Below are 17,467 nucleotides of genomic sequence, written 5' to 3'. Positions count from 1 at the left end.
TGTGAAAAATCACATCAGTCCTGGTAAGAGCTCCATTAGGCCTTGAAAGGGGAAAAGGTTGAAGAACAAAGGTAAAAGGACGGTTTGGAATTCTCCAAAGAATTCAGTTATCCAGATTTCACACCCACCCCCTATTAGCACAGCTCATGAATGTCATTTCTTGAGCCTCAGTGTGGAAGCAACGTCCTAAACCAGGGGTGGGGAATATGAGACCTCAAGGTCCTCAAGTTTGACCTTCTGACTGAATCCAGTCAGAATTCTGACTGAAACTTCACAGAACAAATCCCCTTCATAATAGGATTTGTCCTGTAAAACTTGGACTCAGTCAAAAGCACCCAAGGACCTAAAATTGAGACTGCAGGTTCCACACCCCTGTCCTAGACATACAGGGAATAGGATGGTCCTGATCTAATCAATAGCTAAAGACTAGAAGACAATGTGATGAGATTGAAAGTTGAAACACTGGTGGTTTGTTTGTTTTTTCTCCATTTGTCACCCACTTCCCTTGAATGCCTATCAGATGCCAGTGCTTATGGTTAAATAAACTAAATGGAACAGGAGTTTGTGAGGGAACATGCATCAATGCTGTCATGGTGACAGATCAGTTCGAAACCACTACAGACTCAGAGTCAGAAGACAGAATCACAGAGTATATGCATTTTAATGTGTATCTACAGCATCTCCCTACACTGGGCAGAAAACATCAGTTCTAGCTCCTTAAGAATCTGGTGGTGGAATGGAGTATTGTCCAATCGCCATCTCCACCAAAGAAAGCCCCATGCTTCAGCTAGAGGCACCTAAATGATGCAGTGGATAGACAGTGTCAGGCCTGGAGTCAAGAAAGACCTGAATTCAAATCTGTCCTCAGATACATACTAGCCACGTGACCCTGGGCAAGTCACTTAATCCTGTTTGCCTCAGTTTCCTCATTTGTAAAATGAGCTGGAAAAGGGACTGGCAAACCACTCCAGTATCTTTGCCAAGGAAACCCAAAATGCAGTCACAAAGAGTCCGACATGACCCAAACAACTGGACAACAACAAAAATTGCTAAACACAAAGTTCAGCCCATGATGAAATGCACTGTCACCGCAATGAAAGGATGATTATTAGCCAGGAAAGAGAAAGGAAAGACTAAAGCAGGTAAATAAATCCAAACTGAGGTCAGAGGTGAAACCCCGTGCAGAAAGGCAGGTCTACAGAACAAAGATCAGTCATCATCAGTGGTCTCTTTTGTCCAGGGGAGGAAAGACTGGCCAAAAGTAAGAAAGAAACCACTAACCAGTGATTCTAGATTCAAGTTCCCTGTCATTCAGGGTAGCCAGAACCTCCGCATAAAGTTTACGTTCCCTTTGACAAGCTAGGCCTCCATAATCGGGTCTCATTCTAGCTATCCTATCTTTATGGAGCACCTCTAGATATGCTCCTGGAGGCTTTACTCTTGGCTCTGCTGTGTGGCCTGGAGAACCGCACTGCCAATCTCTGAGTCCATTCCAGATGATCTATAGTTTATAAGACACTACCATTACTGACTAGAGATGTTCTAAAGGCTTCCTATTTGTAAAGGATTCTAGAATTATCGCCAGAGTCTAGTTAGTTCCAAAATAATTATTCATGAACCAAGCCAAGACTGCTGAATAGAACTTCAACCTACCCCAGACGTCTCAACAGCTCACTATTTACCCAGCAGTTATTTTGTCCTTTGCCTCCATTTCCCTGAATTCCAAGACTTGGGAAACTGTGCTGTATTTACCTCATTGACTATGTAATCCAGCAGCTCAAAAATTGCCATAGGTGGTCGGCTATCCATTCCATACGCTGCAAATTTTAGAAAGAGAAAAATGGGTTTATCAGATGAAGTTACTTTATTATTACTAGGTAATAAATCTCCCTGGGTAATGTCCCCCTTGATAATAAAGACAAAAGTAAAGACTAGAATATAGAACATACCTTTCTCAAGGAAAGGATGTTGTCAAGGCAAGAATGTGAAGTGTGAAGGGGAAAGGAAAAGAGGGGTGTTGTTGGGGGAGGGCCCGCAGGGCTTGCTATGTAACAGGGGGAAAGACTATCAGTGGACTGAAGACATTGTGGGACAATAGCCCTTCCTAGTTCTCAAACAGACTACTTCTCATCCAGGACCATTCTCATCAGATGGAGAGGCTCACGACCACCTGTACTTCCAGGGTCAGAGAAACTAGCCTCAACTATGACCTCTTAATGCCATTCTGGCCACATTCAGGCTCCTGTGGGGTTCACGAAGACTGCCCTCACGAAGACAGGGATTATGTCAATCCCATCATACTGGGAGACCTCAGTATAGCCCTGGGATTTGTTCCTGGTATGCCAAAAAGTAAACGAAGAAGTTTCTGATAGGACAGAACCTTCCTTAATATCAGGTCCATCTGAGATCTATCAAAAGTCAGGAGACCTGACTCAAATTCAGTATTCTTTGCTTTGCCACACTGTTTCATGTTCTCATAAATAAAGGGACTGGAATAGATGTCCTTCAAGGTCCCTTCCAGCTCTATGATCCTATGATCCTCAGCTTGTCACTGCTGACAGACTTGATGTGCTAGGAATATAGTATTTATCTTTGCCTCTCAACCACTGTCTTTGCAGTGACTGCAATGACACCTAGTACATAATAAACACTTGGTATGTTTGACCAAAGCCAGTTAGAGATTCTCTAATTCTGAGCAGCTATTTCTGGGAAACTTACAGCTAAGAGGCCTCCCGGGAGTTCTTGGCCTTGGTGATGTCTCAGGAGCATCTCCCTCCATTGGACAGCCAAACATCAGTTCTAGCTCCTTGGAATCTGGTGGTGGAATGGGATATCGTCCAATTGCCATCTCCACCAAAGAAAGCCCCATGCTCCAGATGTCCGACTGTACTGAGTAGTGAGTTCCCTGGAGTCTTTCTGGCTGTATTAGACAGAGGGGAGAGAAAGAGAAACATCATTGTCATCGTGAATAATAAAATTAATAATTTTATGACATATCCTAGCCCTAGTGAGGGAAGTGCTAACCCCGGGGACCACAGACTGCTATTAAGAACTGTCTCTGCTCACACTACCCCATTATCCTCAAAAGGTATTTGACCTTTGACTTTTGTTTTTAAAACTTCCCAGTCCCAATTCAGGGAAGAGATCTCACTTAAACAAAAAAGATACACAAGTTTCTGTGACTGAGTAAAAGGCAGGTTCAACTCAGTCCCTTCTCTGCCACTACCCATCGATATATTCTCGTTCTGTTCCTCCTTTAATGACCTTCAATATTCAGACCTCTGGTTATCTTCTCAAACTGAAATGCTCTGCTCTCCCAGTCCCGACTGGTCCCCCCAACTGATTCATTACTCTTGCTAACTTCACCGTTCTGATTTGCTCCAGTTTGGCTTGGCAGACCCAGAGGAAATCTCAGACCAGCCTTTGACATCAGTTACCTGGCAGATGTGTACTCTGACAATGGCTTCCCCAGTCCTGGACACCCAACTTGCCCTTACAGCGCCTCTTTGCCAATGGCCACGCCACTTTAAAAAGTGAGAGTTATTATGACAAGAGTCGTGCTGCCTGGTTTTTTGGATGTGTTTGGGTCTCAGAAGTGACAAGGTGGCCTAAAATTCATTAGAGGGACAGTGTATTGCAATGGAGGGAAGACCGGACAAGCTGAATGACTCAGGCTCTATAACCAACTCCTCCTTGGACTTGCTGTGTGAACCTGGGCTAGTCACTTTTAACATCTTTGAATCCCGTCCTCCTCATTGGTAAAATGGGGCATAACACCTGCTCTACTTAATTCACAGGCCTGCAGAAAGAACTAAATAACAAATGGTGGTCCTCCCTCCCCTAACAGAAGGCAAGCTCCTTCAGGGTAAGGACTATTTCACTGCCTTTGCATCTTCAGCATCTAGTACAGCGCCAGGCATATAGTGAGTGCTTAATGAGCGCTCACTGAAGGCACTTTAAAAGAACACACCAACAGGAGGCAGTGTGGCAGAGGAGAGAGCACTACACTTGAGTCAGGAGACATGACTTCAAATGCTGCCTCAAAACTCTTAACAGCCATATCACTATGAGGAAGACCCTTGACTTCTCAGAACCTCAGCTTCTTCCTCTGTAAAATGGAGATAATAACACTTGAAATACATACTTGATAGGGATACTGTACAGGAAGCACTCTGAAAATCTTTAAATGCTATTATACAAGCACACAAATTAAAAATGGGTTTTTTTTAAAATCCTAGAAAATAACTTATTTTGACAACAAATTAACTTTTTCCATTAGATTCTCTCACAATTCCCACATGGTATTAGCTATGCTGAGACTGAGCAAATAACCATGAAAACATTGTCATAAAGTAAATGACAAAAAAAAGATTCAACTCTTGGTCAATAAGGGTTTATGAACTGCAGTAATACAGGTAAAGTGATGAAGGGGAGTACCTGCGTGAGTGGAAAGGAGGAGCCATCTGTGAGAGATATCGGAGAGATCAAAGCAACAAGACTGGGCAGATGGTTAGGTATGCAGGATGAGAGTGAGGTGTGAAGAATGACACAGAGGTTTGAAACCTGCGTGACTGGAAAGACTGGGGTGTCCTGCATAGTTAATAGGGAAGTTTGGAGAATGGATGAATTGGGGGAAAACAATGAATTCAGTTTTGGACATTTTGAGTTTCAGGTTCTTATAGGCCATCAAGGTGGCAATGTCCAATAGGTGGCTGGTTATGCAAGACTGGAGTTCAGGAAAGAGACATGGGCTGGATATATAGATCTGGGAGTCATCTATTCAGAGATAACAGAACACATGAGCCCTAATGAGGTGATCAAGTGACACACTAAAGAAAGAGCACCCAGGACGGAGCTTTGGGGTATACCCAAAATTAGTGCCAATGAAATGGGGTAATGAATTAGTAACAAGATAAAACACATGTTCCTAATAAAAAAAAAACACCAGAAAACATAAAAACAAATGGAGCTTTTCTTAAAGTGGCAAGCACTATCTATCTAAAATCAAGAGCAAGTATTACCTATACTGGGGATAAACTAGAAGCCTTTCCAATGAGATGAGAAGTGAAGCAAGGATGTCTATTATTACCATTAATACTCAGTACTGTACTAAAAATGCTAGCTATAGCAATAAGACAAGAAAAAGAAGCTGATGAAAAAGCACAGGCAACAAGAAAACAAAACCATCACTTTTTTGCATATAATATAATGTATACTTAGAGAATTCCAGAGTGCGAACTAAAAAACTAGTTGGAACAATTAACAACTTTAGCAAAGTTGCAGCATAAAAAATAAACCCATACAAATTATCATTGTTTCTATATATTACCAACAAAACACAGCAGGAAGAGATAGAAAGAGAAATTCCATTTAAAATAAATGCAGACAATATAAAATACTTAGGCATCTACCTGCCAAGGAATACACAGGAATTATATGAACATAATTACAAAACACTTCATATACATAAAGACAAATCTAAATAACTGGAGAAACATTTATCGCCCCTGGATAGGCTGAGCCAAGATAATAAAAATGATGATACTTTTGCTTATTCAATGCCATACCAATCAATCTACAAAAGAATTGCTTTATACAGCTAGAAAAAAAAATCAGACAATTCATCTGGAGGAACAAAAGGTCAATATTATAAAAGAAATAAAAAAAAATTGTGAAGGAAAGAGGCCTAGTAGAATCACATTTCAAACTATATTAGAAAGTGGTAATCATCAAAATAATTAGGTACTGCACAAGAAACAGAATAGTTGATCTAGATTAGCTATACATTATACAGAAGCAAATAAACACAATAACCCAAACATCAGAGATTGGGGAAAGATCTCACTATTTTACAAAAATTGCTGGAAAAATTGTAAAATAACCTGGCAGAAACTAGGCATAGACCAACATCTCACACCCTATACCAAGATAAGCTCAAAATTAGTACAAGATTTGGACATAAAGCATCATATGATAAGGAAATTAGGGAAGCATGGAAGAAAATACCTGTCAGATCTATGGATAGGAGAAGGGCTCATGATCAAACAAGAGATAGAGAGGTTCATTCAATTATATAAAATTAAAGTTTTTGTACAAACAAAACCAATGTGGCCAAAATTAGAAGAAAAACAGGAAACTGGGGGGAAAATTTCACAGCAAATTTCTTTGGTAAAGGTTTCATTTCTCAAATATATAGAGAACTTAGCAAAATTTATAAAAATAGGTATTATTCCTCAATTAATAAATGGTCAAAGGACATGAACAGGCAGTTGTCAGATAAAGAAATCAAGGTTATCAATGGTCACAGGAAAAATGCATTAAATAACTAATAATAAGAGAATTGCAAATTCAAACAACTCTGAGGTACCACCTCACATCCCTCAGTTGGCTAAGATGACAGAAAAGGAAAATGACAAATGCTGGAGGGGACAAGGAAAAATCAGGACACTAATGCACTGTTGGTGGAGCTATGAACCTGCCTCATCATTCTGGAGAACAATTTGGCACTATGCCCAAAGGCTATTAAACTGTGCCTGTTTAAGGCCATTAAGGCTTTTGACACAGCAATACTGCTACTAGGTCTATAGCCCAAGAAGATAAAAAAAAAAGGCAAAAGGATTTATATGTGCAAAAATATTTACAGCAACTCTTTTTGTGGTGGCAAAGAACTGAAAACTGAGGAGAAGCCTATCAATTGGGGAATGGCTAAACAAATTATGGTGTATGAATGTGACGGAATTCTATTGTGCTGTAAAAAATGATGAGTGGGTTAGTTTCAGAAAAATCTGGGAAGACTTTTATGAACTGATGCAAAGTGAAGTGAGAAGAACCAGGAAGACAACATATACATTAAGAGCATTATTTTAAAAATCAACTGTGAAAGACTTAGTAACTCTGATCAACATAATAATCCACCAGAATTCCAAAGGACTCATGATTTAAACTGCTATCCATCTCCAGATGGAGCACATTTGATAGATTCAGAGTACATAATAAAGCACGGTTTTTTTTCCTTTATTTCTCTTGCTTCCCCTCCCACCCCCTGAACAAGGCTAATGCAGAAATGTTTTATATGACTTCGTATGTATAATGGGATGGGTTAAGGGAGAAAATTTGTAACTAAAAATAAAAACATAACTTTTTTAAAATCTAAAAAAAGATGGAAAAATATTTTAAATGTAATTGGGAAATATTTACAAAAAACAAAAATATAATACATTAAAAATATCATTTGTTATATGGGATGGTTTTCTGGGAGGGGGGGAGGAATACTGGGGGAAACACGATGTAAAAAACAGGTGACATCAATAAAAACTAATTTAAAAAAGAGAATCTATTGGAGAGAAAAGGAATCTCTTCCTACAGTAAAGGCCTAGCAGAGATTAAATCCCGTCAGCATGGCTGCTAGCTGCTTCCTCTTCCTGATAGTGTAAGGGAGCAAGGGAATAGAGAATAAGAGACAGTACACTTTAAGGAGTTGGGAAGGAGAGCAGGTATGAAGGCCTGGTAAAACACAGGGGTGGAGGAATAAGTTTGGGAGTAGTTATGCATAAGGAGAGATTGAATTAGACTGTGATTAAATAATTCTCACCTGACTGTAGTGGATGTTTATTCTGTTCCATTGTGCATTATAATAGTTTGTGTATTTCACTGATCTTAGAGCCAGAAAGGACCTCAGAAGTCACCTAATAATCAAACACCTAACTTAAATAGAAATTCTCTTTGTACATGTGTTTTCTCATCTTACTCTTTAAAGTGTTTTCCCTGAATATACTGCAAAGTCCCCAAAGGCAGCAATTGTGGAACCTTGCTCTATGGTCTCTTGGGGAAGCAGCAATCCTACCCCCCAAACCAAGACCTTCCAAAATCAAGGAAGCTCTCACTAGTACAGGGCTCTGGTTTCACACGGGATGATCAGTTGCTGCTCCTGACGGAGAACCCTGGAGGGGCCAGAAGCCTAAGCAAATTAACCAGTTGTCCATACCGACATGTAGGACCTTGTGCCCACGAAAGAGTTAGCCATGGAATCAATTAGCTGCCCACTGACGCCAAAGTCACAAAGCTTGATTTCCCCACGTGAGTTCACCAAGATGTTGGATGGCTTGACATCTATGGGGGGAAAAGACAAAAAGAGAAAACTGCAAATACAATAGTGAAGAAGCCAGACCACCCCAAGGTGACTACCACTGCTAAAAGGAACTCTTGCCTCTCAAGGACCTCAGTGGCATTCCTAAAATCAATTATCAGAAACAAAAATGGATCTTCTGTGTTATCCTCTGAGAGATAAGATAAGAATCTTTTGTTTTTATACCTCTATTGAGAAGTCTGACTCAGGGCTGGAAGACCTAAAGGAAGGAATCCATTAATTCTAGCAAAAACATGTCTACCAGCTTTGTTTTTAAAAGCATTATAAAATAAAGCATCTGTTGTTTTTTGGAAAATATGAAGAAGAAAATCAACCAGCCTGCCTGACCCTTTTGGTAACAGACCTTTTCTTCACTGTTGCTGCTGCTACTACTAAATATGATTTTCCATCAGGATAGGCCCTTTTCACTTTTCAAATCCCCTGTCACTCGGTCAAGACAGGCAGTGTTATCCTAGCTCTCAGCTCAGGCTTCCTTATGTCCCACCATGCTACTGAAAGTCAAGGAATGCAGTAAATAGTCCCAGGCTATTCTGTTCTATGCCAGACAGGGTGTCTCAAACATCTTAATACAATTTGAAACTGAAATAATTTAACTATCCACCCTGTATGTGGTACCTATGGTTTTACAACTTCCCTCATATTCCCAACATCTATGTCTTGCTTCAACATCTAGGCTGTGAAGCAACATTAATTTTGCAATGTTTACAGAGATTTCTCCAGAGTGAAAAAGAAAAATGAGAACCCTAGTTGACAGTCTATGGAATCTACTTGGTAGAAACGCTGACAGTATGCACACATTATCCAGGCCTAAGGAACCACAAAACCAAACCCCACTTCTAGTGCATAACTTCCCTTCTTCTACCTATAAATTAACCAGCTAACTCTACTAGAATGCTGATCAGTTTGGATGATACAGAAGAAATACAAATATTGTGGAGGATCCTCTGGTTCTCAAGAAGGTGGTAATCTAGTTGGAAAGACAGAATAATTAAGTGTTAAATGGTGGGATGCTGACTCAGTACGAGAGGTACTCAGAGAAGAGAGAGGAGCTGGGCTGCATTAGTAGGAAAGGGCTTCTTAGGGAGCTAAAATTGGAGTCAGACTTTGAAGCAGGCGCTCTTAACCTTTCTTATGTCATGGACCCTTTGGCAGTGTGATGAAACCATTAGACCCTTTCTGACAGTGTTTTCAACGTGTAAAACAAAACATACAGGCTTACAAAGTAAACCAGTCATAGTGAAATATAGTTATAAAAAGTTTTTAAAACACAAGCTCATGGACTGAGGTTAACACAAACCTCTGAAGGAGGAATAGAATTCACATTTTATTGATGCCTTTTGTTTTTTATATCACAGTTGATTCTGGGTATGTACAGCTCCTTACCCTCAGGTGAAACAAAGAAAAAACTATTATGCAAAACCAATCTACCCACAGCAATGGTATCTATAGCATATACAATATCCCATATCTAGTATTCCCAGCCTCTTGGACAAAAGGAACAAAGTACATTCATTATATCTCCTCTGGGAGATTGGCGGTCATTATAATTCCACAGCATTTAGTTTCATTTCTTTGTATTTACATGTTGCAGTTCCTGACCCCAAGGAGCTTATATTCCATCAGGAACGAGCATGGCATGTGGGGGACAATGGTAAGACCATCTCAAAGTGTGTATATTAGACAATAGTAGGAGATATGGTTGTATGCCAGGCAGGGCAATTTAAATTTGAAACAATAAGCAACAGGGAAGCCAGACAACAGATTCTTTTCCAATGGTCTTTCTGTTGCCCTTTTCTCTCTTGAGACTCTCCCTTGGCAGTCTCACTCCCATACATTTTAGTTATGTCTGTGGATGACAAGCTTCCCAAGTCTTTTATCTCCAATCTAGACCCCATTTCTGAGATCCTGATACATCTACAAACTGCCTATAGGGCAGCTTGACCTATACATCCCACCAGAATCTCAAACTCACCATTTCTTAAACTGAGTTCATTATCTTTCCTCTTAAATCTGCTTCTCCTTTTGGCTTGACTTATATTTACTTAATCTACCATGTCTGAAATCATGCATTTGTCTTTGATTCTTTATTTCTCTCTCCCCTGTCATATTCAGTAACCAAATCCTATTGATTCTACCTTTGAAATGTATCTCACATCTGTGGCTCTGTCCTTGTCTCTTTCTAAATACTGTGGGAAATGCAAGGATGCTGCCTTTCTCCTCAATCACCTGAGCTAAGGAAAGTAATACATGAAACAATTAGAAAATACAGTATGTAACCAAGTATCAAACTCCATAGTGAAACTATACAGTTTTCCCTTGTACATTACTAAAAAAAAATTAGCATCCTTTACAGCAGGGTAAAGGTTTCTCACAAGTGTGTATACTAGTCACATGGTAAAGGGGGTCTCCAATGCCAGCCACATCTCCTCTCCATATACCTTTTCCCTTGATAGATTAAACCTGACTCACAGCTAATTATTACCTCTAGGCTGATGACCCTCAAATCTATTATATCTGACCTCAGTCACCATATAGTAGAGCTCTACTTGAATACTCCATCCCTTCAAACAAAAATTTATCCAAAAAACCAAACTACTCATTATAGAATGTTAAAACAAGAAGGAAGCTTAGAGATCACTTAGTCTAATGTTCTTATTTTACAGATGAGGAAAATGAGGCCCACAGGGGTAAGTCATTTGCCTATGGTCACCTTGGCTGATTAGTGGCAGTGCTGGGATTAGGGTCATCCCAACTTCCTGATTCCTGGTCCAATGCTGCCCACAGCAACTTTCCCACTTCTGTGAAGGCTGCCACTATTCTTTCATTTAGGCTTGAAACCTTTAAATTATCTTTGACACATTCATCTTTTTTATCCTTTATAATCCACACCCAATTACCAAATCCTGTCAAATCTATCTACCTGGTGCTACTTCAGGTTTCTAACACCTCACTCCTCAGATATGTCAATCAGCCTCTGACCTGGTCCTTACCCCATGCCTGGCTCAATCTATCCTACACACCAGTAATGTAGTAATCTTAAAAAGTGTTATTTTCATCTCCCCCACTTACTAATCTGTAATAGGTCCCCACTGTATACAGAAGACCATCTAAGCTTCTGTAGCAGAGGAATTTGGGTAGCAAGGTTCTCCAATCTAATCCCTGTCTTAAGTGCCTCCTATGTACCAGGCCCTGTGCTAGGGGACCAGGTATACAGACAAAAAACAAACAAGTCTCTACTCTCATTCAATCATCAAAGTTTTTACTAAGCACTAATTATAATAGGACAGCAAAGGTAAATGACAAATGTAGAAAGGGATGTGGTAAAAATGAGACATCAATGCACTGTTGGTGGAGTTGTGAACTGATTCAACCATTCTGTAGAGCAATTTGGAACTATGCCCAAAGGAGTATAAAACCATGAATGCCCTGTGACCTAGCAATACCAATATTAAGTCTGTATCCTAAAAGTGATTAAAAAAAAAGGACCTATATGTACAAAAATATTTATAGCAGCTCTTTTCTGTGGTCAGAAAATTGGAAATTGAAGGGATGCCCATCAATCAATTGGGGAATGGCTAAACAAGTAGTGGTATGTGATTATGATGGAATACTATTGTACTATAAGAAATAATGAGCAGGATGCTCTCAGAAAAACCTGGAAAAATTTATATGAGCTGACACAAAGTGAAATGTACTGTGTACCAAAGTAACAGCAAAAATGTAAGATGATCATCTGTGAATGACTTAGCTATTCTCAGTAATACAAGGATCTAAGACAACTCTGAAGGACTTAGGATGAAAAATGCTCTCCAGAGAAGAACTGATGGTGTCTGAATATAGATTGAAGCATACTTTTGTTTAAACTTTCTTTATTTTTCTTGAGGTTTTTTTTTTCTGTTTTCTTTTACAACATGACCATTATGGAAATGTTTTGCATGACTACACATGTAGCTCAAGGAAGAGGCTAGGGGCAGGATATAGAAATATATGAGTCAGTGGCACAGAGATGCTAATTAAGCCCATAGGAGTGCTAATGGGTCACCAAAAGAAAAAGCATTGAGAGAGAAGACAAGAGGGTAAAAGGACAAAGTTTTGGCAGTAATACCCAGTTAGGGGTGGATGAGGATCCTCATCTGGATGATGATCCAGCAAAGCAGTCAGACAGACAGGAGAACCAGCAGAGGGTAGAGTCATGAAAACCCAGAGGAGAGAGATTCTGGGAGGAAGGCATGGTTAATATGGTCCAATGTAGCAGAGAGGCCAAAAAGGAGGAAGACTGAGAAAAAACAATCAAAGCTGGCAATTAAGAAATTACTGGTAACTTTGGAGAGAGACATTTCAGTTGAGTGATGAGGTCATAAAGCCAAACTGCAAAGGAATGAGTAAAAGAAGTGGAGAGAGTCAGTATAGACTGCCTTTCTAGGAATTTGCCTGAAAAAGGAAGATGAGATCCAGGATTGACAGCCTAAGGGAACAGTGGCACCTGGTAAAAGTTTTTAAGGATGGAAAAGACTTGGGCATGTCAGAAGACAACAAGGAAGGAACCAATAGACAAAGAGAGTTTGAAGATTGGGTGTAGGGGGAGCAGTGACTAAGGCTGCAATCTGCTGGAGAAGAAGGGATGAAATCCAGGAAACATGTAGGGGATCCGGCCTTGGCAAGGAAAAGAGTCACCTCAGCGTCAGCCATGGAAGAAAAGGAGAGAGAGTGAGAGAATGATGTCAAGGGGTTTGGAGAGGAAAAGTGAAGAAGATGGAGATCATGTCAAATAGTCCTCAATTTTTTCCATAAAGAATTGAGGTTCTCATTGGGTGGGGGGAAGGGGAGAGTATTTGAGGAGCTTATAATTTTCTGGGAGGAAATACTATATACACCTCTAAGTAAATAGAAGATAATCTGAGACATTATTGGGCGAGGGGAGAGGAGAGAGGTAAAGTTTCCTATAGGAGAGCACCTTGGTTAAGATACAAAGGAAGCTAGGGGTTCTAAGGAAGAAAAGAGGAAGGAATGAATTGTGGGTCTATACAAAAGTATGAAGGTGGCAGATGGAATGACAAGTTTGGGAAAGAGCCTGGGAAGTAGATTTTTGTAATTAAGTATGGAAAGGGTGAGAAAGCCAGAGTCTAGAGGGCATGAAACACCAAGCTGAGGAATTTGCATTTCATTCCAGAAGCAATAGGGAGCCATGGAAAAGCAAAAACTGGAAGTTGGGAGATGAATTAAGAGGCCATTTCAATAATCTAAGGATCTAGAGCGGTGGTGGTCTGACTGCAGAGAAAAGTCCAAGTGAAAGTGATGTTATGGATGGGAGAGATGCGGAGGTAGTATCCACAGTCTGGCTCTGCCCTCCCTTTCCAACCTTGTCCCCTACTACCTGGAAGCAAGAATCTTCACTCAGGCTAAACAGGCCTCTCCATTGAACATACCAGGTTCATTCTCACGTATTTCAAACTTTTGTTCAGGCTGCTTACCCTGCCTGTAAAACCCTCATTCCTCTCAACCTATGAAAACAGTACACAGCTTCTAAGGTCCACAGGCCTACTTCCCTGTCCTCTAAGTGCACAAAGCCAGAAGCCTCCCCTAACTGACTACTCCCAGCCTGTATGAATCTTCCCTTTCTCAACATCCTAAAGCACTTTTATCTATGTTATTGATTGGGCCTTCATCCCTGACTGGCCCTGCCTCACAATATTTCTTAATTGTTCCACATATGGATACCTCATCTCCCCAGCTGGATCATAAGCTCCTGAAAAACAAGCATCTTAATACTTCTATATCGTTTTTTAGAACTACCAGTGTCAAAGCTCAACAAATCCTTGTGAAATGAAATTATTCCCTAAAGAGCCAAAGGTGTGAATCACCCAAGTTTTCATCAGTGCACCAAATTGACCACGATTCTATGATTCAACTGAATTCAACTAAGAAAATACTCTAAGGCCATTACCGGCCATGAAGGACAGAAAAAGAAATCAGAGGATTTTCAGGCAGTTATCCCTCTGGAAGTGTGATCACTGGTAACCAGAAAACCTGCCAAGCAGTCTTTTCAGACCTAATCCAATTCAGGCAGCCCCCTTGCTTGTGCCCTCTCCCTAACACCCTCCCCCCACCCAATACTGGGGAATTTTTCAGTGTAACTATTTGCTCAGGGTCATTATCAATGTTATTACCACCCAAACAATATACCAACTATAAAAATGGAGGAGTCAGGACCTGGATGATCCTAATCTAATAGAACAGGAAGAGGAGGTGATTTATTTCAGAAGCTGAAGAAGATTCCTGCTGTGTTAGCTTTCAATCATAACCACAAATCACAGTTCTCCTGGTGCAACCCATCCCTAAGAGCAACACTAACCCCTTCCCAAATACTCATGATCCAATACAAGTACATATTCACTGATAAAAAAGGGAAGCTAATTGGAAGCCTTGGAGCCTCTGCACATTAATGTCACTTAACTAGCCAATCAACATATCTCTATGATCACCAAGTCATCAGTATGCTAGGAGTATAAAAGATAAAGCCTCTACCTTCTAGAAAGACTCAGTTAAAAGTAGCATCTCAGAAAGGTAGTTCCATTTCTGATTGAAAGATAGGTTTGGTCTCAATAAAGCCAAGTCCCCAAACTGACACTTTTTGTTTCATGACTTCTTATTCTCCATTAAGAAACATCATTATATTAGGGTCTCCATCCCTCACATAGCATATAACCCCAGGACTACAGTTTAGGGCCTAGTGAAGTTAGGCAAAAAGTTGGATGTCAGAGGAGAACAGCCACCAGGGACCTCCCTCTGATAGTCTGTGTTTAGTTTCTTTTCTGAAATATCCTTCAGCCCTAAAACCAAGTCCAGCTTTCTTCCTCTGTCACCTGACATAAGTGAAAAATAAATGCCTGAACTAATTTCTCATTATATGAGAGACAGGAAAAAGCAACAGTGCCCCACCTCTACAATGAAAATCACCCGGGGGCAGCTAGGTAATGCAATGAGTACAGCACCAGCCCTGGAGTCAGGAGGACCTGAATTCAAATCCGACCTCAGACACTTGACACTCTAGCTGTGTGACCTTGGGCAAGTCACTTAACCCCAATTGCCCTGCGTTCCCCCGTCAAAAAAAAAAAAAAAGAAAAAAGAAAATCACGCTAGACCTACACACCTGCCCATGGTATAACCAATGCTGCTTTAAAGGGGCTCCCCTTGAGTTACTTAGGCATAGACCTTTTTCTTTCTCCCTTCTTGAGTAAGGGAAGGTGATTTCAGAGAAAAGAAACTACCTCACCAAAAGGTAGGTGATCCACCCAAGCTGAACATGGCTCTAAAGGAGGAAGAGTGTGAAATTTAAAATTTTTAAATAGGCCTTTACTAATTTTCCCATTTTACACTTGAGGAAAGTGAGGCCCATCTAGGTGAGGAGACTTTCCCACAGTCACTCAGCTAGTCAAAGAGCCAGGACGAGAACCTCACCAGGCCTTAGTTTCCTCCAGTGTCAAATGGGACTACCAATCACTGTTGTACATCCCTTGTAGGGTTTTAAGGATCAAATCAAATTATGTATGTGAAAGTACTTTGAAAAAATAAAATAATGTAAGTTAACTCATCAAATAAATAATCTGGTCCAGACAGATTTACAAGTAAATTTCATCAAATATTTTTTAAAACAATCCCCCTGTGCTCCATACACTGTTTTCAGAAATTAAAAAAAAGGAAGGTAACTATTAGAGTCCTTTTATGAAACAAATACTACTCTGATACTCCAATAAAGGAAGTCTAAAGCAGAAAAAAAATGGAGCTAGAAACAAACAGCATTGGAGAAGTTGGGGAACCAAATAGTTCCTAAAAATCATGTTTTCAAAAATATGGCAGGGATGGACAGCATTAACTGTCAATAGAGACAGCCTCACACTATCATATCATACTTTCCTTGGAGCAGAGATAATTAAGCATTTTGGGTTAAATGAGCCATTCTTGAAGCTCACCCTCATTAGGATACAAGTGATGGCAGGATGCTAGGATAAATCAGTGGTTGCTGGAATAAGAAAGGGCAAACAAACAGCTCATTCTGCTCCATATGTAACTTCTAATCGCTGAAAAGATATGAGGCTGTACAGTGCAACAGAATTCAGGATTCAGATTTAGTGATGATGGGTCAGGACACCCAGATCAGGTCATCTCGGTTCTGCCACCTAACTCCCTATAAAATTCAGGCAAGCCACTTCAAGGAAGGGTCTTTGTTCCTCCCATATAAATGGAGGATTAACAGAAAGACAGGAACAGGATGAGAAGGAGGAGTTCTGTTAGCACTGGTGAATGGAATACCAATACAATGAGATTCTGGACCAAAGTAACAACAGATTTCCTGCCCAACAGATCAGGATAAACTCATCTCCTTAAGTAATATGTAGTATCAAATGATAACTATATACGAATGAATTCCTTCTGCTTCTGGAATGGAGCGGGAAATGAAAATTCAAGTGGGAGAACTGAAATGTATTTCAGTCCCCAGGACTGTTTTATCTAGGAAGTTGATTTTTAGTTAAAAATTCTTAACTAATAACAAACAGATAATAAAACAAATTTTAAAATAAAATGAGCTTGGAAGAGATGCAAAACTGATTCCTGCCCAGAATTGGAGTAACTCTTATTGGCCTGGCTCATTCTGAATATACCTGCCTACTAAGGGATTTCTGCCTTTGCTTCCTTTTTTTTTTTTTAAACCAACCTCATCCAGTATCTAGTCAGGAAACGCAGATAAACGCTAATATCAGTCTGAGTCTAACACAAAGAGAAAAAAATCTGCAATGCCTGTGTCCTCAAAATGTTTAAATCCCACAATTCAATCCAGAGCAAAGAAGTGACTGGTACAGATTAGTTCAGTGGGGATTACTATCCATATTCGATTAATCATCAAGCCCCTACTCCATGCCATGCACTATACCAAATGCTGGATACTGCATTCTCACTCACCTCCTGCGGAACAAACAGACCACAGCAGCCCTCAGACACTCCTCCCTCCCCTCTCTGCTCAAGTGAAGCTAACTTTAGGATTCACTAGCTGTTCATCAACTTTGTCCTGCTGTCTCTTTCATCTTCTTCCAACTCCAGTCAGAAACATCACATTTATTTTCTGATCTCAATTGCCTGGTGAGCAGATGGTACCATTAAGTACTCAATTAACACCCCCCTCTCCCCCCAGTTAAAATTTAGAATGTATTAGCCCATTTAATAAGGAATGGACTTGGCAAAATCATAAAACAGGTCAAAGTTTATATCTAGAGTGCCCTGCCTTCCCATCCTATCCCACTTTCTCTCTGCCCTTTTTGGGGTTTC

At 40.2% G+C, this 17,467-nt stretch overlaps 1 protein-coding gene across 1 annotated transcript in view; it reads right to left on the bottom strand.

The window, feature by feature from the left end:
- MAP2K1 (mitogen-activated protein kinase kinase 1) overlaps positions 1 to 17,467 on the bottom strand; it is a 105,776-nt gene that overhangs the window by 7,747 nt on the left and 80,562 nt on the right. The window contains exons 6-8 of the mRNA XM_036736026.1: positions 7,985 to 8,109; positions 2,719 to 2,920; positions 1,753 to 1,817 (exon numbers count right to left, since the gene is read on the bottom strand). Coding sequence (XP_036591921.1) covers positions 1,753 to 1,817; positions 2,719 to 2,920; positions 7,985 to 8,109 — 392 coding nt within the window. The remainder of the gene's footprint in view (positions 1 to 1,752; positions 1,818 to 2,718; positions 2,921 to 7,984; positions 8,110 to 17,467) is intronic.

The sequence above is a fragment of the Trichosurus vulpecula genome, chromosome 8, assembly GCF_011100635.1.
Source record: "Trichosurus vulpecula isolate mTriVul1 chromosome 8, mTriVul1.pri, whole genome shotgun sequence".
Taxonomy (NCBI): domain Eukaryota; kingdom Metazoa; phylum Chordata; class Mammalia; order Diprotodontia; family Phalangeridae; genus Trichosurus; species Trichosurus vulpecula.
Note: the sequence above shows the minus strand (reverse complement) of the source record. Positions and strands in the feature narration are given on the sequence as shown.